General features: G+C 14.9%; 4 protein-coding genes across 4 annotated transcripts, besides 59 other annotated features; 1 reads left to right on the top strand and 3 right to left on the bottom strand. All coding sequences in view use genetic code 6, as the record gives it.

Moving 5' to 3' along the window:
• Window positions 1–3: 3 nt before the first annotated feature.
• Window positions 4–104: a microsatellite.
• Window positions 5–74: a microsatellite.
• Window positions 5–85: a microsatellite.
• An 8-nt stretch (window positions 105–112) lies between the features above and the next one.
• Window positions 113–151: a microsatellite.
• Window positions 152–433: 282 nt separating this feature from the next.
• Window positions 434–476: a microsatellite.
• Window positions 468–565: a microsatellite.
• Window positions 520–564: a microsatellite.
• Window positions 566–1020: 455 nt separating the features above from the next.
• Window positions 1021–1081: a microsatellite.
• Window positions 1082–1167: 86 nt separating this feature from the next.
• Window positions 1168–1247: a microsatellite.
• A 142-nt stretch (window positions 1248–1389) lies between these two features.
• Window positions 1390–1469: a microsatellite.
• Window positions 1403–1469: a microsatellite.
• A 597-nt stretch (window positions 1470–2066) lies between these two features.
• Window positions 2067–2155: a microsatellite.
• Window positions 2138–2195: a microsatellite.
• Window positions 2145–2238: a microsatellite.
• Window positions 2185–2249: a microsatellite.
• Window positions 2250–3606: 1357 nt separating this feature from the next.
• Window positions 3607–3719: a microsatellite.
• Window positions 3620–3728: a microsatellite.
• Window positions 3626–3729: a microsatellite.
• Window positions 3730–4381: 652 nt separating this feature from the next.
• Window positions 4382–4415: a microsatellite.
• Window positions 4416–6760: 2345 nt separating this feature from the next.
• Window positions 6761–7060, bottom strand: IMG5_172990 (hypothetical protein; the record flags this gene model as incomplete). The annotated part of the gene is made up of 2 exons (XM_004029751.1): window positions 6761–6912; window positions 6990–7060. Coding segments are annotated over 2 exons (222 nt in total), but the record flags the coding sequence as incomplete, so codon positions are not given.
• Window positions 6926–6980: a microsatellite.
• Window positions 7061–8030: 970 nt separating the features above from the next.
• Window positions 8031–8068: a microsatellite.
• Window positions 8031–8073: a microsatellite.
• Window positions 8074–8126: 53 nt separating this feature from the next.
• Window positions 8127–8177: a microsatellite.
• Window positions 8178–8301: 124 nt separating this feature from the next.
• On the top strand, window positions 8302–11536 carry IMG5_172980 (phosphatidylinositol-specific phospholipase x domain protein; the record flags this gene model as incomplete). Its single annotated transcript, XM_004029750.1, has 5 exons — window positions 8302–9106; window positions 9325–9533; window positions 9722–10361; window positions 10569–10997; window positions 11118–11536. The coding sequence occupies 5 exons, from the start codon at window positions 8302–8304 to the stop codon at window positions 11534–11536; spliced, it is 2502 nt and encodes an 833-aa protein (XP_004029798.1).
• Window positions 9578–9658: a microsatellite.
• Window positions 9628–9700: a microsatellite.
• Window positions 9638–9711: a microsatellite.
• Window positions 9651–9713: a microsatellite.
• Window positions 9658–9713: a microsatellite.
• Window positions 10282–10465: a microsatellite.
• Window positions 11038–11095: a microsatellite.
• A 55-nt stretch (window positions 11537–11591) lies between the features above and the next one.
• Window positions 11592–11704: a microsatellite.
• Window positions 11615–11699: a microsatellite.
• Window positions 11617–11683: a microsatellite.
• Window positions 11624–11699: a microsatellite.
• An 87-nt stretch (window positions 11705–11791) lies between the features above and the next one.
• Window positions 11792–11852: a microsatellite.
• Window positions 11810–11860: a microsatellite.
• Window positions 11861–12321: 461 nt separating this feature from the next.
• On the bottom strand, window positions 12322–12537 carry IMG5_172970 (response regulator receiver domain protein; the record flags this gene model as incomplete). The annotated part of the gene is made up of 1 exon (XM_004029749.1): window positions 12322–12537. One exon carries the CDS (start codon window positions 12535–12537, stop codon window positions 12322–12324), a length of 216 nt encoding a protein of 71 aa, XP_004029797.1.
• A 10-nt stretch (window positions 12538–12547) lies between these two features.
• Window positions 12548–12581: a microsatellite.
• Window positions 12582–12780: 199 nt separating this feature from the next.
• Window positions 12781–12847: a microsatellite.
• A 1266-nt stretch (window positions 12848–14113) lies between these two features.
• Window positions 14114–14161: a microsatellite.
• A 1296-nt stretch (window positions 14162–15457) lies between these two features.
• Window positions 15458–15540: a microsatellite.
• Window positions 15541–15626: 86 nt separating this feature from the next.
• Window positions 15627–15677: a microsatellite.
• Window positions 15628–15677: a microsatellite.
• A 285-nt stretch (window positions 15678–15962) lies between these two features.
• Window positions 15963–16013: a microsatellite.
• Window positions 16014–16255: 242 nt separating this feature from the next.
• Window positions 16256–16340: a microsatellite.
• Window positions 16280–16393: a microsatellite.
• Window positions 16333–16394: a microsatellite.
• Window positions 16336–16393: a microsatellite.
• A 659-nt stretch (window positions 16395–17053) lies between the features above and the next one.
• Window positions 17054–17128: a microsatellite.
• Window positions 17129–17136: 8 nt separating this feature from the next.
• Window positions 17137–23013, bottom strand: IMG5_172960 (inorganic pyrophosphatase family protein, putative; the record flags this gene model as incomplete). The annotated part of the gene is made up of 11 exons (XM_004029748.1): window positions 17137–17264; window positions 17932–17951; window positions 18656–18669; window positions 19165–19192; window positions 19235–19376; window positions 19449–19789; window positions 20032–20258; window positions 20319–20533; window positions 21077–21281; window positions 21359–21520; window positions 22291–23013. 11 exons carry the CDS (start codon window positions 23011–23013, stop codon window positions 17137–17139), a joined length of 2205 nt encoding a protein of 734 aa, XP_004029796.1.
• Window positions 18161–18211: a microsatellite.
• Window positions 18226–18265: a microsatellite.
• Window positions 19383–19423: a microsatellite.
• Window positions 19972–20022: a microsatellite.
• Window positions 19979–20025: a microsatellite.
• Window positions 20974–21029: a microsatellite.
• Window positions 20994–21073: a microsatellite.
• Window positions 21299–21353: a microsatellite.
• Window positions 21522–21566: a microsatellite.
• A 511-nt stretch (window positions 23014–23524) lies between the features above and the next one.
• Window positions 23525–23572: a microsatellite.
• Window positions 23573–23584: 12 nt separating this feature from the next.
• Window positions 23585–23615: a microsatellite.
• Window positions 23616–23686: the final 71 nt, after the last annotated feature.

Genomic DNA, 23686 nt, shown 5'->3' with positions numbered 1-23686 from the left:
ATAATATATATAATTAATTATATATATATATATATATATATATATATATATAAATATAAATATTTATATATATTAAATTATTTATTTCTATAAATATATATATACTAGTAATTTTTTTTATTTTAGTTTTTTATTTTAATTTTTATTATTTGTTTATCATATATGATAATTACTTTTTCTTTAATAATATTATTTTTAATATTATATTAACAAACATTTATCATTTTTTTTAAAATAAATATGATTTTTATTTTTAATTTTATTTTATTTAATTAAAACAAAAAATATCTTAATATAAAAAATAACAACATATCTTTTTTCAATTTTAATAAATAAATTTATTGTATTTTTTGTTATATTTAAAATATTATGCGATATTATTAAATACTCTTTATTATATAATTTTTTCATTTATTATATTTTATTATTAATAATTATATCTTTTATAATAAAACATTATACAATTTATAATAAAATTAAAATAATAAATATTTATAAAATATATGTGATCAATAAAAAAATAAAATAATAGAATATTAAATAATATAATAATAAAAAATTAAAAACCTTGCTATCAAAATGGATAATGAATAAAAAATAGAAATTATAAACACAAAACTAAGAGATAGTCTAGGTAAAAAATATTATTTCTTACAAAAATATTAATTTAAAAAGCACTTAGAATGACATTAGACCCTCGACTGTCCGATTAAAATGAAACCAAACTTTTAAAGAAAAAACTGAAAGTTTTAAAAGACGCAATAATAAAAGAAAGAGAAATAAAATCTTATTTAGAAAAAATAATAAGCGAATTAAAATAAAAACTAGAATAAAGTTAAAAATAATCAGATAATTTAGTAAAAAATAATTATAAAAAATATAAAAAAATAAAAATATATAGGATTAAATTATTAAAAAATAAAGATAACAAATTTTAAGTTTTTAAGAATAATTAATAGTTGAAAGAATTAATAAAGATAAATATATAGATTTATATATGAAACTAAAAACATAATTTTTTAATAATAATAATAATAATAATAATAATAATAATAATAATAATAATAATAATAATAATAATTAAAATATTAAAAATAACGAGAATTTATAAGAATAAGGAGTCTTTTTTAGTGAAATAGGATCATATTTTGGGTTTAAAAAGGGGAGTTAATTAATTGAAGAAATTTAAAAAATTTAAAAAGAAAACGTTTAATTAAAGGAAGAAGTTGAAAAATATTAAAATGAAATTTATAATTTTAATTAATTCAAAAATAATTAAGATTCTAATTAAAATATGGATTATGAAAAATAAATAAACAATTTTTTATAAGAAATAAATTAATTAAAATAAAATTTAAATCAAACTATTTAAAATATTTTATATTTAGAAAATACTTTGAAAAAAAAGATGAAATAATTAAATAAAAAGATGAAATAATTAAATAAAATTATGAAAACATTAAATAAAATGAAATATATTTTTAAATAAATTAAGAAAAAATATCAAAATATCAATTAATAATTAAATAAAACGAACAAAATTTTACTTAAACGAAATAAAATTTAGAAAACTAAATAAAATAATAAAAAGAATACTCCGAAAATTAAATATAATAAATTAAATAACAAGAAAATTAAAAAAATAAATCTTTAGAAAAAGAATATAAAGAATAAAAAGATAATATATAAAACTTAAAATAAAATATAAATGATTTACAAAAAAATTTATAACTATTTGAAGATACTATTATGATATTTAATTTATAAAAAGTTAATTAAAATAAAAAATTTTTACCTTGTTAAGTATTTATATATCTTATATATTTTCATTTATAAATTTAAGATTATATGTAGAAAAGATTTTGAAGGATAACATATTATTGATATTGATTCTTTTGATGAAAAATATTCTTTAAATGCTTGTGATATATAAGATATTATGATTGAATTTGAATCTTAATAATAAATTTCATTGATTTATAAAGTTTTTTATTTTTTTATTTATTTTTTTAAACAAAAAAAAAGAAAGCTAAAAATTTAGTATTTGTTGGTGGGGTGGCGAAAGTAATTTAAATAAAATTCATACTAAAATTTAGTAAAATATATAAAAATTTATTTATATAAATATATAAAATTGTATAAAAATATATATAAATATAAATATAAATATAAATATAAATATAAATATAAATATATTTATTTATATATCTATTTATATATATATTATTATATATATATTTTTATTTATAAACAATTAATTAGAAAGTTTATATAAAATGCTCCATTTTAAAAAACATAAAGAAGTATATAAAATATTAATAATAAAGACAAATCTTTAATAGGAAATATATATTAATTTTTAAAACATTGAAACAAAAAAAAAAATATAAAATATAAATTATATATATATATATTATTTAACATATTTTTTTTTAATAAAAATAAAAAAAATATATTTAATAATAATTTATAATACATATAAACTAAAAATAATTTTTATAATTATATATTAATAAATGTAAGAATTTTTCGCTAATTTAAAAGTAAATAACAATATGTCATTAGTATCTTCCTAAGTTTCATTTAAAAAAATGCTTTCGACAAGAGAAAGTACGAAACGTTCTCCAAGAAATTAATATAATCAACCTGTATAATCTTCTTAAACATAAAGTAAAGTTCTTTATTTTACAAATAGAAATATTCCGACATCAATTACAGGTGAAACATTAAATTAAGACTATTATAGTAACACATAAATATGCACTACTGAAAGTAAAATAAAGAATTCATCGAAACACCTAAATATGAAAAACAAATAGAGAAGTAAATTAGTATACTTCAACGAAAAGCTAAATCTTATGAAAAAAAATAAAAATATTATTTAATAATGAAAGAAAATACCTAAAATTTTTAAAGTTTAAGAAAAAACTTTTCATCAGAGAGACTAAGAAACTTAAAAAACTAGAATTTTTTAGAGGATTAATCTAATTTGTAAACGAGTATAAAAATAATACCAAAAAAAAAACAAATAGATCAAGAATAAAATAGTATATTTTAAGAAAAATCAAAGTTTTAAAAATTAAGATATTAAAGTGCTAATGTAAAAACATAAAATTAAAAAGTTCGCTTTTTGAAAGAATCAGAATACCAGTATTAAAGGAAGATCTAATAAGATTAATAATAAAAAAAAAAATAAGACATGGGCAAGATATATTCCTTTTGTTTTCCTAAGATATTGAAAATATAAAAAATTCTTCGAAAATAAAACATGAAGACTAATTAGTAATATCTTTTTATAATTAAAATCAAGAAATATGTGAATAGACTTTAATTTTTGTTTAAAAATGTTAATAAGAAAAAAAAACAAGAGAAAATTTAAAAAAATTAATTGATTAGCATTTCAAATATTTATAAAAATTCAAATAATAATATCATTTTTAAATTTTTGTCTTTTGTTAGATGGCTAAAATTCTTATAGAATTAGAATTATGTTTAGAGGCTATTCAAATACTTAGAAGTTTCAAAAAAATAGCATTTTTAAATATTTAGTATGAATACTTAATGAAGGCTTATAAATATTTGACTAAGGCATATATGTAAGTAGAGAAATATGATGTAAAATAATTATATATATATATAAAAATATATATAATAAATTATATATATATATATAAATATATATATATAATATATTATATAAATATATAAATATATTTATATACATATATACTTAATTTTTATATATTATAATTTTTTTTATTTAAATATTAAAGATTGCCTACATTTATTGTGTTAAATATTTGCATATGAGTTGGTTGTGTGAAAATATAAATAATGAGTTGCACTCATATGATTTATTTGGAAAAATTTATTTTTATTAAGGAAATGCTAAAAAATCTTAATATTATCATAATAGAATGGTTTTAAATTAATATGAATAAGCTAATAGCAGCTTGAAAAAAATGATAACAGATTATTTAAAAAATAATTTTAAAGTATATATGATTATTTTATATCTATTTTATTAATTTTTTTTGAAAAGCGGAGGTTTGAAATAGAAATTATAAAATAAGAAAAAAAAGATAAGCTTAAAATGGATAAATTAATAGATTCTTCCCTATATATTATTTCTTCAGATGAAGAAAATGAAATAAATTTAATGATTCCAGAAGAAGATGATTAGTAAAATTCATTGAATATATATAATAATTAGGACTATAAATTAAATAAATAAAAATAAATCTAATAAGGATAAGTATATAACAAATCTAATAAAACAAAATAATTATTTCCATTAAGACTTTAGCCTTTATTTAATCCAGAATGTGATATTTATATAAAAAAATAAATAATTCTTTAAGTATAAAATAAATATCTTAACTTTTTATTTTTTTATTTATTTATTTTTTTTTTTTAAAAAAAAAAGTCGTCAAATAATATGAAACTTGAAATAAATAAAAATAATTAATTAGAAAATTTTCTTAAAAAATCTTTGGCTTAACTTTTATAAAGAAAAAATCTTAAAATTGGACCTATGAAAGATTAATATCTTATTTCTCATAAAAGCTTTAGAAAAAATTTAGTTGATTATTTAAATAATAAATAATAATAAAATGTGGAATATTTTCATCCTTTTGTTAATGAATATATAAAAAATACTCTTTTAAAAATTTAAAGAAATATAGAATTTTTAAATGCTCAAAGATCTGCTTTAAAATGTATACATTTAGAATTACTTTAAGAAAATATGTTCTTTAATAAAAATAATAATTAAAATTCAGAAGTTATATTTCTAGAAAACAAACTTGAACTTGATAAATATTAATATGAAAATAAAGTTATTTTCTGAAAAAAAAAAAAAAAAAATATTGTTTATTAGATTATCTTTCTAATTGATATTATTAATTTATTATAAAAAAAGGTTTTGTTTCGAAAAATATATTTTTTATATTTATAAAAAATACATATAAATAGATTTTGATAATACATAAATTTTATAACTTGTTTATTTAAATTTTACAAAATATAATTAAATCATATTTATTATTATTTAAGTTAAGAATATTCAAGTAAACTTTAACAATATTCCTATATTTATGCGTCTGTAATTTAGTCTTGGAAATTAATTTTTTTATTCCAAATACATAAAGTATCATGTTCTATTTTACCAATTTAATTTTTATTACTTGAAAATTTTACATTATTTTAAATATGTTTAAACTTTTTATAAATGAAATAAATATAAAATATTAATATTAAAATATACATCTAGTTTTTATATAGATATATATTGTTTCTTTTATTTTGAAATATTAAGAGTTGAGTAATCAAAGAAAAAATCTTAACTTAATATCATAACCTTTATTATATTAAATTTTATTTTTGGTTTAATAAAAAAAAAAAAATACTTCACGATTAAAAGTTAAGAAATTTTTTTAAACTTAAGGATTAAACTATTTATATAATTAAGCAAATAAAAGAAGATTAATTAAATATTTTTATTATTAAGTTTCTTATATTTGAGGATAGAAAATAGAAGTTCATTTTCAAAAAAACTAAATTCAGGTTATTATCCAATTTCTAACAAAATAAAAATAACAAAAAATTAAAATAAAATATATTCTACTTATATAAAATAATGATAATTCGTTTGGTTAGTCTTAATTTTAAAAATATTAACAAATTTAAAATTATATAGGTTATTTTAATTCTGGTAATTCTAAAATAGTATTATCTTTTTAATATTAATTTATAGTATCTTCCAATAATTTTACTTTAAAATTAACTTAATTTTCATTAAAATCAATAATGCTTTATTAACTCAAATTTATTGTAATTATTTATATTATATAAATAACATAAACATAGTTTATACATGAGATAAGAAAATTTTCTATGTCTTAATAATTATTATAGAAAAAAATCGCTAATTTATATCCATCATTTATAGTTACATTGGCTATATTTTCAAAGAAGATTTTAAATATATTAAATGAACTCCAAATTATTTTCGAGTTTTAATTATTGAATTTAATTGGGTGTATTACTTAAAAAATATTACTTTAATTTATTGTTATCTATTTTAATTAATTTTTATTATATTTATAAAATATAAAGTTTATTACTTAATTCTATTTTACATATGATAGTGATAGCTATATTTATGAAACTATTTCATATTAATATATTTTATTTGTTTTAGCTTTTAAATTAGGTAATTCTTTATGTGCTAAAAGAGTATATTAGGATTCACAAGGTATCAATGAAATAAATTTTAGAAACTTTTTTTGTTTTTTTAATAATTTTTTGTTATAAAAAAATAAAAAAATACTAATCTTATAATCATTTGATTTTAACTCATAAAATCAGTTAATTCTAATTGAAAAATTCTATTTAAAATAAAAGAAACTTCAAATTCTACTTTTAATTACTTTTTTTTTTTTTTTTTTGAATAAAAAAAATAAGAGTAAATAATATTTTGTTTGTTTGAAAATAAAAAAAATCATTTTATAATCTTTACTCTTATAAATTATTGAGGTTCTATTAAATTTATACATAAGTTTATATTAAAAAGATTATTTGGTTTTATATGTAAATTAGATCCTAAAGAACTTAGATCCTTTTTTTTGTTTAAAAATAAAATAAAAAGATAAGTATTTTTAAATTATAAATAAATTTAATTTTAATATACAAAGAAAAAAGAAAAACTATTATATAAATTTATATAAAACAGAGATATTTTTACTTAAAAACTATATACAACAGAGTTACAGTTATTTAAATCTTCAACATTATCGCAAAAATCTAAATAGGATAATCGAAAGGAAATGTTTTAATCCAAACTTTAAAAATATTATCTGAAACATAAAAAGGTAGGTGTAATTTATATACATTTGAAACAAACATCAGTAACTATTTTTAATTTTTTTTATTTTTAGATTTAAATATATTTTTAATTTTAGTAAAATATTTTTATTTTTTTCTTATACAATTAAATCCATTATAATATTTCATTTAAATATTAATTTTTTCCCATATATGATACGCAAATTTATATGGATTTAGATATTTTTCTTTTTTTTTCTATTTTTTAATATAAACATAGGATAATTTAATAAATAAATGAAAATAAAATAAAATGTTTTTACGAAATTACAACTGCATCTTTTTCACTATAATATTATATTTAAAGTCCTTTTATTTTTAGATGCTTATATACAATTACTTCATTATTGTATTTACAAATATTATTTAATTCTTTTAAATATAATAAAAAAAAATAATGTAATTTTTATATCTTTAATTCAGTAATATATACCTATAAATTTTTTCAATTTATCGAATAGTATTGATTTAAAAACGAAGTTGTATTCTAATCCTTCGTCTAATATTTCTAAAGAATGTGTCATTTTGAGATATTTTATTTTTTATTTTTTAGTAATTATTTTTTATATTTTCAATAAGATTTAATTGAAAAAATAAAAAACAATTTATAGTAAGCTAGAAAAATAAATAATATAATATTTAAAAATATTAATATAAATGTATATAAATTTTACAAATAAATATATGATTATAATAATTTTTTTTTTATTTTTTTTTTCTTAAATTTTTAGAAACATATTAAAAATATTTATTACAAGTTATTATACTGATGTTTTTTTTTATTATTTTTTTCTCTTTATTTATTTTTTAAAAAACTCAATGATCAAAAAATAAAAGAAAATAAAATAAAATTATATCCTTATTTATTATTAATTTAGAATTTCTAAAAAAAAAATACAGAAAAGATTAAAAAAAAACATTAAAAAATATAAATATATATATATATAATTTAAAATACAAATATAAACATAAAAGAATATATATTACTTACTAAATGTTTTTTTTTATTTTTTATTTTTTCTGTTATTTTAATAAAAAAAAGAAAACCTTTATACATTAGTTTTTTTTTTTTATCAACATATTGTTAAAAAATAAAATTAAATAAAATAAAAAAGTAATATATAATAATATATATATATAGTTTTTTTTTTAATTAAAATATTTTTTAAAAAAATATTATTTATAATATCTGAATACTTTTTTTTTTTCAAGTAAAAGTAATTAAAATTTAAACTAAACTCATAATTTTATTTTATTTAAATATAAATAATTTATTCTTTTAATATAAATAAATAATATATATTAATATGGATTTTTATTCAGTTTAATATTTTCGATTAATAATTTTTATTATTATTATATAAAAAAAATACTATAAAACACTAATTTTTTAAAAAAAATTCAATAAATATTTAAATGAAGCATTTTTTAAATAAAAGATAAGACATAAAATTTAAGCTAGAATATTTTGACGAAAAAATGCTACCAAATGCTTTAAATTAAATAACATATGGAATGAAAATCGAAAAGTATTATTCTAAAGGTAAAAAAAAGCATTGGAGAATATTTTATATATTAGATGATGACTATAGAATTCTATAATGGATATCCCCTAACAAAAAATATACTAAATCTAGAATTTATTTAAATGATATAGTGGATATATCAAGACAAACTGAATTTAATAATAAATAAAATTAATATAGGATACTTAAGATTTAGACTGTAAAAATGCATTTAATTTTAGAATTTTATTGCGAATAAGAAAGAGATTATTTCCAATATTCAATATAGTATTTTGCAATTAAATCTTTTTAACATGATTTTTTGTAAATATAAAAAAAAGAATATTAATATATATTTCTAAATAAATAAATAGAGAAAAAAGATAAGATTAAGTAAAACATTTGGCAAATATTTTATTTATAAATGCAGATAAAGACGGTAATAAATAATTAGATTTTGAAGAAACAAAAACTCTTTTATAAGAATTGCATATAAATATTAATAAGAAATATTTAAATAATCTTTTTGATAAATATGATGTTAATAAAAATGGGTAAATCGATTAGGGAGAATTCGTTAATATTATAAGAGATATAAATAAAAAAGAAGAATTAATAGAAATATTTACTAAATATTGTCCATAATATAATAAATGTAAAATTATTTATATATTTTATTTTATTTTAAAAAAAAGATGAATAATAAGAGCATTTAGGTGTTATGAATCCTATTTAATATTAATAATTTTATAAAGTTGAATAATAATAGGATTTAAGTTTAGAAGAAATAGTTCATTTTTTTAAATAAATATTGAACTATTAAGATAATAATTTAGATACTGCAAAACTATTAAGTTTATTAAAAATTTCCTTTTATTAATTTTCTAATATACTATTTAGTGATGAAAACTGTATTTTTATTCCTAAAAAATAGACAATTTATTAAGTACTTTTATTTAAATAATAAGACTTTTTTTAAAAAATGTATATAAATAGGATATGGATCGACCTTTAACAGATTATTTTATAAATTCTTCACATAATACATATTTAGAATCTAATTAATTTTCAGGAAACTCATCATGTTAAGCATATATAAATGCTTTTTAAAAAGGATGTAGATGCGTGGAGATAGACATATGGGTTTTTTTACTAATAAAATATAAATTATGGTTATATTAATATATTAAAAAAAAATAATAAAATAATTATATATTTATTATAAAAAATAAAAGAAAAATATTAAAATATTTATAAATTTATAATAATATATAAATATATATATATATTTATATATATATATATTTATATATACATATATATTTTTAAAGGATGGTGATAAAGGAGAACCAATAGTAACACATGGTCATACATTAACAACTAAAATTCCATTTAAAACAGTTTTAGAGACAATAAATTAATATGCTTTTTAATATTCAATATATCCTTTAATTTTATCTTTCGAAAATCATTGTTCTATAAATTAATAAAAAATAATTTCATTCATGATTATGAATATATTAAAAGATAAACTTTATATATTACCAAATGATTGGGAAAAATAAGAGAATTTTTTGTCTCCAAATTAATTGAAAAATAAGATTTTAATAAAATCAAAAGGTTCTATTCAAGATATTAAATTAAATATAGACTAGTTTATAATTTAAGATGTAAATGAAGATGATTTTGAAATATATAGTGAAAATGATCTGAATATATTGTCTAAAAATAGTGAATATATGCCTAATTATCTTGAATCTGAAATTTCAAAGGAAACTTTTAATAATTAAGGTACTAAATTTAAAATGTATTTATAAAAATAAAACTAATTAAAAAAAATTATAAATGAAAATTAAAAAATATTATATGTATAATAGTATTAAAATTTTTTTAATAATAATATTAATAATAATAATAATAATAATAATAATAATTATAATAATAATAATAATTAGAATAATAATGAAAATAGTTTTAATTATAATTATAACTATAATGTTAATGATAGTTATAATAATAGATATCATAGTAATAATAATAATGATATTAATTTTATTAATAATTTATAATAATAACCATAATAAAACTATGAAGATGCTTACTTTGATGATATATTATACTAAGATATTATAAAATAAAAAGAAATATAAAATAAAACATGTAATTAGAATTTAGCAGATTTATAAAAATTAAAAGAAATTAATTAATTAAAAGTAGAACAAAAAAATAATAAAACGATACAACTTTGTAAGGAATTTTTAAGAATTTCTACTTTGTTCGGTTGTAAATTGAATATTTTTGATGATAATCGCCTCATTTGGTAAGTTAGCTCTATATCTGAAATTTACTCCAATAAACTTATTAAAAAGCATCCAAAAGAATTCATAGATTTTAATAAAAAACACTTTTTAAGGGTTTATCCATGTTGTTTGAGATTAGATTCTTCAAACTATGATCCAATTCCTTTTTTCATACATGGAGTTTAGCAAGTAGCTTTGAATTTTCAAACAAACGATTTCCCTATGTTTTTAAATTTATCGAAATTTTAAGAAAATGGAGGCATAAGTTGTGGATATGTATTAAAACACAAATACATGTAATAAAACTGTAATTATTAAAACACAAATATTAATGATTTATACAACAGTAATAATAATATAAACAAATGCTAAAATATTTAAAATAATACTAATAATAATTAAAATGGGATATACCCTTTTGAAATAGATAAAGTAAGAAAAATACTATAAATATAAATAATTTCTGGCTAATAATTAAGACCAGATAATTACGAAAATGATACTTTTGATGTAGTTGATCCTTATGTGTAAATATTTATCAGAGGGACCTAAAAAGATGAAAAAAATAATAAACCGAGAAAAACAAGAATTATTAGTGATAATGGATTTCATCCAATATGGAATAGTAAAATTTTTGAGTTTAAATTAAGATGTCCTGAATTGAGCTTATTAATATTTAGAGTTATGGATAGCGATATTCTTTTAGATACATAACTTGGATAATATGCTTTACCTGTTGATACTATAAGACCAGGATATAGAATTGTTCCTTTAAGAAATAAAGCTTTAGATTTTTAGGAAAATAGCTGTATTTTAGTAAAGATAAATATTTAAGATGTAGATTGAGGATTTAAATTGTTTAAGTATTTTTGGATATTATTTTAAATGATTAAATAAAAAAATTTATATTTAATTATATATGTTTGTATATAAATATATATTATTATAAATATATATATATATATATATATATATATATATATTTATATATATGTATTAAATTATATATTTTTAAATGCATCACTTTTATTTAATTTTTTTTTTAATTTATAAATATTTCATATTATTATTTTAATTTTTTAAAATAAATAATAAATAATATTTTTTATATTATTTTTGATTTTTTTTATTAATATATTTTAATTTTATTAATATTTATTTTATTTTATTTTTTTTGTTTAATAATGTAAAAAATAATTATTATATTAATTAAATAAAAATTTTATAATTTCCTATGAAATTTATTATTTATAAATAATATATAATAATTTTTTTTTTTTTATATTAATTAATTTCATTAAAAATTTACTATTTAATTATTTAATAATTTTATATTTGTAATTTCGTTTAACTAAATTAATAAATATAATATATTTCTATGTATTTTCAAAAATTTTTATTATAAATATTACTGCTACTAATTTATATTAGTTTATATAAATTATCTTTATAAATATATATATTTTATTATTATAATAATATTCTATTATCTTAATATTTTATTTATTAAATATTTTTAAAGTGTTTTTAATTTTGATTTGTTTATAAATGAAATATAATGTTATTTAATATAAACATAAATATCACTATCAATATAACTTTTTTATAATGGAAAATTTTTTATTTAGACTTCAATATGCAAATGCGTATTTTTATAATAATTATCTTAAATTTTAAGTATCAACAGGCTTAGCAATATGTTAATCTGCACCACAATCTACACTTTATTAAATATCATCTTAATTAATATTAGCACTATTTACAATAATAATAGATGGATTAATATTAAATTCCTTTTCAAATTATCTAATTAATTTAATAGATTCATGTCCATTCATAATAGGCATTTATAAATCCATTAATATTAATTTATATTAATTTATTTTATATTTATTATACGCTTCTAATCCATTTATAGCAGTATCAATTTTTATATTATATATTTTAAAAAAATATTTAAGAGCTATAATATTAAAGCACATATCATCTACAATAAGTATTTTTTAAAAAAATTATTCAAATTATATTTTATTATCAAGACTTTAATTTTTTTATAATTGACATATATCATTTATACTCATATTTTAATTATTTTATTATTTTTATATACTTAAATCATTTTTTTAATTTTTTTAACTTAAATCATATTTTTCAATTGAATCATTTTTTAGATTTTTATTATTATATCTTTTAATCTTTTAATCTATACAATCAACATTCTTAAAATTGCTATATTCTTGAATAATCTCACTTATATTATCTCCATATAAATAAATTTATTAAAATTCTTAAATTGACTAGATATCATTATTATCTATATTAACTCCTACTTAATTGTTCATATCTTCATATAAAAGAAAAGTAAATATAGATCCTTAATTTTATTCTGATTTTAAAAATATTTTATCAATAGGGCCTAATTATGAAACTAATGTTTTACATAACGATAATCCAATACCAACCCCTTTAAATATTTTATATATTATTTATTTTATTTTATGAATTATATAAAAATTACCTTATTTATTAGTTCCATTATTATGATCAAAAGTATTAAATACTGAGAAAAGTTTATTTTATAAATAAGAAGGAATACCACAACCAGTATCTTTAACACTTATAGCAATAATATTTTTATGTGGAATTCTATAGGCATATATATCTATTTTTCCATTTTAAGTAAATTTAATTGCATTAGATATTAGATTTATTAGTATTTGTTTAATTCTATTTTTATCAGAATTAAATAACTAATTAGATTCTAATTAAAATTATATATTAATATTCTTTTCTTTACATTATATTTTAAATAATTCTTATATTTATTAAAATAATTATTGTAATTCAAAATTACTTATTACTAATCTAAATTTTCCTACTTATATTTATTAAGTATCTAATATATCATTTATTAAACTCATTAATAATTCACAATTAATTTATATTAAATTTTATAATTAATATATATTTTCTAATATATTCTCCTGTTAACATTATTCTGAACATATTTTTATGAAATTTAAAGGAGTTCTTAAATCATGAGTAATAGAAGCTAATGTTAAATCTTTATGTTTTTATACCTATTCTAATCTCTTATTTATGATAGTGTCAGAAATATTATTTAATAATACCATTACTGATTTTAATCCATCCCAATGTAAACATATAATAGTAATATCAAAATATTTTTCTTATTCTAAATCATAACATTCTACTATTTCATATATCTAGTCATTTTATATAGATTAATCTTATTCTTATTAATTTTTTCTTTGTCATTTTCATTTTTAATTTTTTATGATGACCATAAATTATCATTGTTTATATATTTTTTATATTATTATAATTATTAATAAATTTTATCTTATTCTTAGTCATGTTATTCAGATTTTTTTAATAAAGATTTAATTATTTAATATATACTTATTTTATTTTTGAAAATTTTATTTAATTTTTTTAATATTTAATTTTTGACATCAGAAAATGTGGAAATAAATTTTTAATTTATTAACGGAATTATTAATGAATTATCGTTATTAATTTCAATACAACTCTCTTATTATTTTTATAAAATTTATTATTAATAAAAAATAGAGCTAAAATTTTATTTTTTATTAATAAAACATTATATTTTTTAATTTTTATCTTCTTTTATTTAATTTAAATTGTGATCATTACTGCTTTTTAATACATAACTATTTGATTAATATAATTCCTTTTTAACTCTATTTGGCTATAATTAAGTTTTGTTTTAAAAATTATTTACAATATTAAAATTAAAATTATTCAAACTCTTTTATGTTTATAAAATTGAATTTGCTTTTCTTTATTTACATGTATTTTCATTTGTTTATTTTTCTTTAGAAATTACTACTAATTCGTTTGGTAAATATTTTTCAAAAATCTTTTTATATTCCATTAATTTTATTTTTTAAAAATATTCCAAATGAAATTATTGTTTACTATTTCTTTCCAAAAAGTAATGTACAAATCCAACAAAGCTTACGTATATTAAATGAGCACAAAATAACTAAATTGAATAGTTTTAATATCCTTCTATAAAAGGCATAATCAATAAAGGAATTGCAATTTTTAAAGTTTTTAAATACCAATTATTAAAAAGCGTTCCCATAATAAATATATATACACACATTCCAAATCCATAGCATATATATATATTATGGCTTTAAGAGTCATTTATATAATCTGTTTTTAATTAATACAAATTTAAAAATCTAATTATTTCATATATAGAACTTTCCAAAAATAACAGAATATTAAAAACAATCTTATTTTTTTAAAAAAAATATAATAATATTAAGAAAACAACAAGATTTATTAAAATAATTGATGATTCTAAAATTTAATCATAGATAAACTTTTAAACAAAAAAACTTATGAATTGCCATAATAATGAAGATATGGTTAATCGTTAAAATATGTATTTGTTTTGCTCGTTTTTTATATCATTATAATATTTGTTCTCTATTTGATCTTTAAAATCTAAAGAAAATAAATTTAACTTAGATTATAATAGACTTTTGTTTAAAATGTTTATCATTTATTTTTTTTAATGAAAAAATATATATATATATTATTTTTTTATTTAAAAATGTAAAATAAAATAAAATGTAAAATAATTTTATTAATAGTACTATCAGTATATTTTTAAATCGAAATTTTAAAAATTTTAATTAAAATTTTATGATTAATTAGATAATAAAATACATATTTAATAATTTATTTATTTGAACATTATAAGTTATAATATTTATATAATTTATAATAACTTTTTTATATTTTATATTAAATAATATAAGAATTTTGTATATTATTATTATATATAATATTTATAAATATAAATAAAAATTATATTATAAAAAAACATTAAATGAAATTCATTTTTAAATTCAATCAATTTAAAAATTCTATTTAATTATATGTTATAATTTTATATATTATAAGTTTAGATATATTTATATTTTATTTTAACTTATAATTTTTTATTATTTAATATAAAAATAGTTTTATTACTTTATCTTTCATTTTATAATTTTAAATTTAGCTATTAAAAATAATTATATTGTTTAAATAGTCTATATTTATTTTATAATTTACTATACAAGATTTGTTATTAATAATTTAGAAATTAAATATATTTATAATTATTTTCTTTATAATTATTAATTTAAATAATGAAATTAAAAATATTCTTTTATTAAAAACATTGAAAAAAATAATAATATATATATTAATAATCAATAAAACTAATATATTTTTATCATTTTTAAAATTATTATTATACATTTTTTTAAATATTATTTTTAAATGTTAAAGATCTAGAATGATTTGTAAAATTTATGTTTGTATTTTAATAAGATAAATTAGTTTACGATTTTATTAAATTAAAAATGTTTCTTTTGTAAATTAATTTACTTGTATTTTATTAATCTAAATCTTTTTACATACATTTCTATATATAAACAAATATTTAAAACACAATAAAAAATATAATTTACTTCAGTTTCATTATACGATTAATTATTAATTTCAATATTATCTTTCTATTATTATTATTATTATTAAAACTATTTTATTTATTATATTTATTATTATTGTTATTATTATTATTATTATTAATATTATTATTTTTTATTTATTTTTTATTTTTTTTATATTTTTTATGTTTTTATATTATTTTTTTCTTCTTTATCAATTTAACTATCTTTTTTAAATTTAAATTATTAATTAAATTAATCTTTTTATTTTTTGCTATCTATAATTGATTTTTATTTCTTTTTATTATAACTATTTTTGATATCTATTTTAATTGGAAAAACTATATTTTATTTTTTATTTCTTTACTAAATTATATATTAATAAGTCGTAATTTATTTAAAGAATAAATATATATGGAAAATTATTAATTAAGTAATAAAAATAAAAACTAAACTACTCAAAGAATTCCCAATACAATTTAAATAAAATTACTCTTAAGTTATATAAATCTTAGATTATTTCTAATATATTTATATTATAAAAACACTACTAATTATATATAATAACATAAAAAGCCAAACTGAAACAATCATATAAATAAACCACCTATAATTTTTCTATCCGATGCAATTATTTATCCATTTACAATGATGGTCAAAATTATTCACACATCTTTATTATTTAATATAATAGATAAATATATAAACTATTATATATTTATTAATTTTTATTTAAATAAAATAACCTTTTGCATTTTTAACAATGCTTTGTTTGCTGATTTACGTAAACATAACAATATTAACAATAAAAATTTACTTTTATTGAAATGCTTTTTTCACTTATTATAATATAATATATAAGAAAATTATATTATATTATTAATATTTTTTTATAATTATTATTATTATTTTAAAGTTATTCTTATATTTTTATTAATTAAAAAAAATTCAAACTTATTTAGTGTTGCTTCCTTTTACTAAATTGCTAGAGGATCTGTTGGATCTATATAACATGTAACAAATCCAGAAAATAATAGCTATATCAAACAAATTGTAAATACTACAATTAATGTTACCTTTATTTTATTTTTTTAATTTTTTTTATATTTTATTGTTTTACTGTTATTTAAAAAAAAAATTAGTTGTCTTTAGCTTATTTTATATTAATTATTTAAAGATTTATAAAATAAAATGTGAAAATCAAATAAATAATTATTATATAGCATAAAAGTTAATAACAAGAGGGATATTTAGAAAAACTATTATTTTTTCTTAATATTTTCTTATTTATCATATCTCAAATAATTTAAATTTATATATTTAATTTCTATTATTTAGAATAGAAATGTATATATATGTTAATATTATAAAAAAGAAAATATATAATAATTTTATATATTATAAACTCTTTTTTTATATTTTTTCTTATCATACAAAGCTTTTATTATTTATTTAAATATCTATTTTTTCTATATTTTTTTTCAAAATTAATAAAATTATTAAAATATATTTTTATTTTTAAAAAAAAAATACTTCTAGTTTAAATATGTTTAAGCATTTTAAAAATCAACTCCTCTTCATAATTAATTTTATATATTATTTATCCAAGATCATAAAACTGTAATATTTATTTTTTAATTAGTATTTTGCTTATTATATTTAAATATAAATTAATATTTTGTATTAATATATCAAAACAATAATAGCTTATCCTCAAATAATTTTTTTTTTATTTTAATTTACAAGGAAAACTTCTATTATTCCTATTTTTTATTAAAAAAAAATAAGTTTATTAGATTTCCAAAAATTATTAATTTTTTGTTAAAATAAATCTAATTATCAAAATATATAATTTATAAAATTTATCTGAATTATTATTTTTATTCACTTTTATTTTCGAAGTTTTTAAAAAATTGTTATTTATAATTATTATGATCTATAAATTTGTTTCGGTTTAATAAATATTTTTTGTTATTTATTATTAATATTTTAATGAATATTAATATATAATATTTAATAATATAATTTTTTTTTATGAAATATTTTTATAAAAATATATTTCTTTAAAAAAATATTTACATAAAATTATAAAAAATTTACTTATTTCTTTAAATCATGCATACATTAAAATAAATGATTTTATAGATTTTAAAAATATTTTTATATATCAAACCATTGTATATATTATAAAATTTCATATTAATTATTTTATTATAATTAAATTTAAAATTTAAAAAGATATTATCTATTAATAAATTAAATGTTTAACAACTCAAGTTAAAATAAAAAAAAAATACAGTTATTTATTCTATTTATAACTTTTTTTTTGATAAAAGTATTTTTAAAGATAAATTTAATTAGTATTTTATATTTTATAGGTAGATTTTAATGTTAATTATTGTTTATTATTAAATTATTATTAAAAATTAATACATTTATTTAATTTTTTTTTAAAAAAAATAAAAACTTATCTTTTTTAATCTATTTTAATATATATAAAATTTAATTAATTTAAGTATTTTTTTTTTCATTAATCATATTTTTATATTTGAAAAAAAATATATATATTAATTACATTTTGATTCTCCTTTCCAAATACAATGATTTTATTTATTAATTAATTTTTTTTTTATTTTTTTAAAAAATTATATTTTATATTGTTTAAATAAAAGAAATTGAATATTCAAATGAAAAATTATTATTTATAAACTAAATTTCATATTATCAAGACATGTTTTTATTTTTAAAAAAATTAAACCATTATATTAATTTAGTAAAATATTTCATAATAAAAAATTATAATTTATTAATAAAGTAAAGAAAAAAAAAAAAATTATAATTATAATTTTTGTTTTTTAAGTAAATAATTTTTAATGCTAATAATAATGTAGAATAATAATTTTATTTTATAAAATAAAATATATATAAAAAAAATCAATTTTCAGATAAATTTCTTTTATAAGCATCTGTAAGTACATCAATAGCTTATTCAACAATTTCAATTCTGAAAAAAAATAAAAATAAAAAAAAATTAAAAAAAATATACTCTTAATTAAATTTCTTAATCAAAATATTATGTCTTTCTGTTCTTAAATCCCATAATCTATTTTCTTCATCTAAATTATTTTAAGTTTCTTTAATTTAAACATTTAAAGAGTCAACTAAATCTAAAAGACTAATAATTTCCACTTAAGAAAAAAAAAAAAAAAAAAAAAATAGAAAAAAAAAAAAAAAATTACATTAAAGCGAATTAAGTATACTTTCAATATTAGGAATTATAACAGTTCTTAAATTTTCTTCAATTTTTTATTAAGAAGTTAATTCATTCGTTAAAAATTAAATTTTATCTTAATAGGTAACTTTAAGTTAATTATGTCCTTAATTCAAATATTAAGAAACATCAACAAGGACTGATATAGCTAATAAAATAGTTGATTATTCAGTTTCAGAATTTAATTAAGCCAAAACAGAAAGAGCAGGTTTTGCAATTAAAAGAACATCCTTACTAAAATTTTTAACAACTTAAGTAAGTTTTTAGCTTAAATCTTAATATTATTTTCTAATTTAAACTAATCCTGATAATTAAGAATTTTCTAAATGTCTAATTTTAAAATAAAAAAATATATAAATATTAATAAAATATTTTTTTTTATATTTTATATAGTTAATTAATAAAACTAAACGATAAATTGATAAATTTTTTTTAATTAACAAATAAATTTATTTAAATAAAATTAGTAAAAAAAAAGAAAAAAATATTATAAATATATATATGTATAAGCATATATAAATATATATATTTATTTATATATATATATTTTTTTATTTATATATTTAAAATACATTTAAGATTATCTTAATAAAACAATTGCTTATTCTAAAGCTTCTATAGAAGTTTATAAATTGTTTTAATCATCATTGAATTTTTAGTTAAGCTAATCAATTTATAATTTAATAGAATCTATTTAATTTAATGTGTCTGTATGCATTATTTTTTATTTTTCTAAATTTTTATTTTCGTTTTCCTATTCATCTAATTTGTGGTTTAAAGTAATATTTAATTTATTTAACTTTATTATAATAAATTTATGTATTTTATTTTATAAATATAAATTCATATTTTTATTTACTTCTTCATTTAATTCTTATATCTTTGCCTAGAATTAATATATTATATTATTATGTGTTATTTCTTGCTTTTCATATAAATCTTTTTCGATATTTCTTGATTCATACAAAGAGTTTTTTAAATCATTTATTGCATTGAATAAATCTTCATATTCGTAAGATACATTACTTCCTAATTGTACCATAGAAAGTAAAGCCCTACCTAAATGTGTTGTTTCTAATTTTAGTGAAGTGTGTAATAATTTGCTTTATTTTGGTAATGAAGATAGTGAAACTATAGGTTATAATGTTAATGACAATATTATTGTTAAAAATATAAAATTTTTCATTTTTTTTTATTATTATTTAATGATATATTAATAATATTTTTTATTTTTTTCCTTTATTTAAAAAAATAAAAGTATATTATTTGTTAATGATATATTAATTAATTATTAATAAATAATAATAATTTTTACTTTTATTTTTAGTAATTATTAATGATATTTTACTTATTTTTAAAAACTGCATTTAAAATTACCGTTTTATTGTTTTTTATTTTTGTTTTATTTCATTAAAAAAATAAAATAAAAACGTATAAAAATTAATAAAAAAGAAAAAAGAAAATAAAAAAATATAACAAATATAAATTTTAATACAAAAAGAAAATTTATTAAAATAATTTAAGCTTTTTACTAAAATTAATTTTTTTTCTATAATTTAAATATTTTTTTTCAATATTAAATATTAAATTCTTTTCTTTTTTAAATTAATTTTTCACTATTTAAATTTTTATCGAATAATTATTTCCAAAAAATATGATTTTCATGAATAACCTCTAAAGCTCTATCTTAATCAAAAATCTATTCATTATAATGTATAATATTAGGTTTTTTCCCATCATAAACTTTAATAAATTTAAACCAATTTTTAATTGATTTAATTCTTCCAGGTTAATGATATTCTATATCTTTTAAACTTTCAATCTTATTTATTTTAATAAATATAAATATAAATATATATATATATATATATATATATATATATATATATTTATAATTACTTTGTTTTAAAGTGCTTCTTATTTATTTATTGTTATTATTTTCCAATCAACTTCGCCTTAATCAATAAGACAGAAACAACCTAAAATATTCACTTAATAAATATCGCCAGTTTTTTTATCTGGTAAACTTAAATCTACTATATCTAAAGGATCATCATCTCCCTTTTTTTATATAAACATTTTTTTTTTATATATATTTTTTTTTTTACAAAAAAACCTTCTTTTGTTGAAATTAATGTACTTTCCCATGTTTAAGGAAAATATCCATAATTAAATAATGGAAATTGGGCATAAAATCTTAATTCTTTTTCTTATTTGTTGAATTTATTTTGCCTAGTATCTTGTTTTATGGGATTATTAAGTTCTTATTTACAAACTTCTAATTTAGATAGTGTATGCTAGGGAATTTCTATACATATATTTGGATTTTTTGAGTCTGGGAATAATTATATATCATGCCAAAATGATATTTTTTATTATTTATGATTTAAAAGGAATATTCTCTTTTCAAAACCTTAACCTTATTTTAAAATTGAATAAAAAAAATTATTTCTAAAATCTTTCATTTTTTACCAAAAAAAAAAAAAAAATACTAATTTGATTAAAAAAAATAATAAAAATATTATATATATTTTTTTAAAAAAAATACATAAAACCATAAAAAAAATTACATATATTACAATAAAAACAAAAATAAATAATTTTAAATAAAATAAGAAAGAGTAATCATCTAATATAAAAATTCTCTACAAACTCCTCCTAACTATTTTTTTTTTAATAGCCATCAAAATCATCTTTCCCTCCGAAAATTTTCCAAAACCTTAATGTTTCATCAGCCGAAGCAGAACATACCATTTCCTCATCAGGTCCCAAATTTAGATGTAAAACTCTATTTGTATGCCCATAAAAGGAATTTATTTATTAAATTTTACCTCCTATTTTATTATAATTCCATAATACAATTTAGTTTTCCTTAAAACCATGAGAAGTGATTAATTCGAAATCGTTTGGATTCCATAAAATACTACACACTTAGCTGTCTACAAAAACTGAGTTTATACATGTCGTTTTTTCTCCATTATTTATGTTCCAGATTTTTATACTTTTATCGTTTACACCACCTCCAGTCGCTAAAATATTCCTCTGCCAAGGACACCACGAAATAGCTTTTACAGCGGCTTTATGTTGGTGCAGGTTTTCCATGTTTTTGTGTAAGTCCCAGATTCTTAGGGAGTTATCGTTACTTCCAGAGGCTATTTTAAGACCATCTGGAGACCATTTTAATCCACAAACTTCCTATTCGTGTCCTTATAGGGTAGATATGATATTTTTTGTTGTCTTATGTCATGGTTTATTATTTAGCTGTCCCTACTACCACTCGAAAGGATATAAGAGGTCTATGGATTCCAAGAAAGGGAGCCTACTCTTGAAAAGTGACCCTTCATTGTCCTAAATTATTGGCCTTTTTCAGTATCCCATAATTATATAGAAGAATCGGAAAATCCTATGGCTAATATATTTGGTTTAGAGGGTAAGAATTATAATGAAGTAGGCTTATTTTCGGAAGACTTTAAAAGATTTACTATATTTCCGTCGTTCCAAAGAAAAATTTCATCACTAAGAATTATTGCGAGATTTTATTTTCCCCAATCCATTATATTTAGGTAAAAATCATCTTCTAAATTTGGAGCATCAAGTATTTTTTCAGGTAAACAGCTTATTTATTGAAATCGATTTTTTTATTGATTTTTCTTTTATATTAATTAAGGATTTTATTATTATTATTATATATAGGTTTATTATGATTAATTTTATGATTATTCGCTTTTAAATTATAATAAACGCTAGGAATTTTATTAAGAAGTGTTTAGTTATTATTATTATTTTTAATCATTTAGGATTGAATCTTCGATTAATTGAACGTATTTTTAATTGTTTGCGTTTATTATGTTTTAGGATTATGTAGAGAGTATTGATTAGTCAGATATGTCTATTATCTGTTGATTTGGGGGTTAGATTTGACAAGTTTGGGGATTTATATTCTCTTTTAAAAAATATTGGGAATATATTGTATTTGTACATTTGCGATTTGGAATAAATCGACAATCTTATTTTTACTGTTTTTTATAGTTGTTTTTTTAAATAAAAGTAAATATAAGTATAATATTTATTTTTTTATTTACTTATTTTTTATCCATTTTTTATTTATTTTTTTCAATAATAGTGTTTTTTTTTTTTTTTTCTTTTTTTTTTTTTTAATTTATTATTGTAATTTTTTTTTTTTTTAAATTAAATTAAAAATAGGTAAATAATAAAAATTCTGCCTTT

Source organism: Ichthyophthirius multifiliis (genome assembly GCF_000220395.1).
Source record: "Ichthyophthirius multifiliis unplaced genomic scaffold scaff_1120509251269, whole genome shotgun sequence".
NCBI classification, from domain to species: domain Eukaryota; phylum Ciliophora; class Oligohymenophorea; order Hymenostomatida; genus Ichthyophthirius; species Ichthyophthirius multifiliis.
The sequence above is the reverse complement of the archived record's forward strand: the minus strand, read 5'-3'. Positions and strand labels throughout refer to the sequence as shown.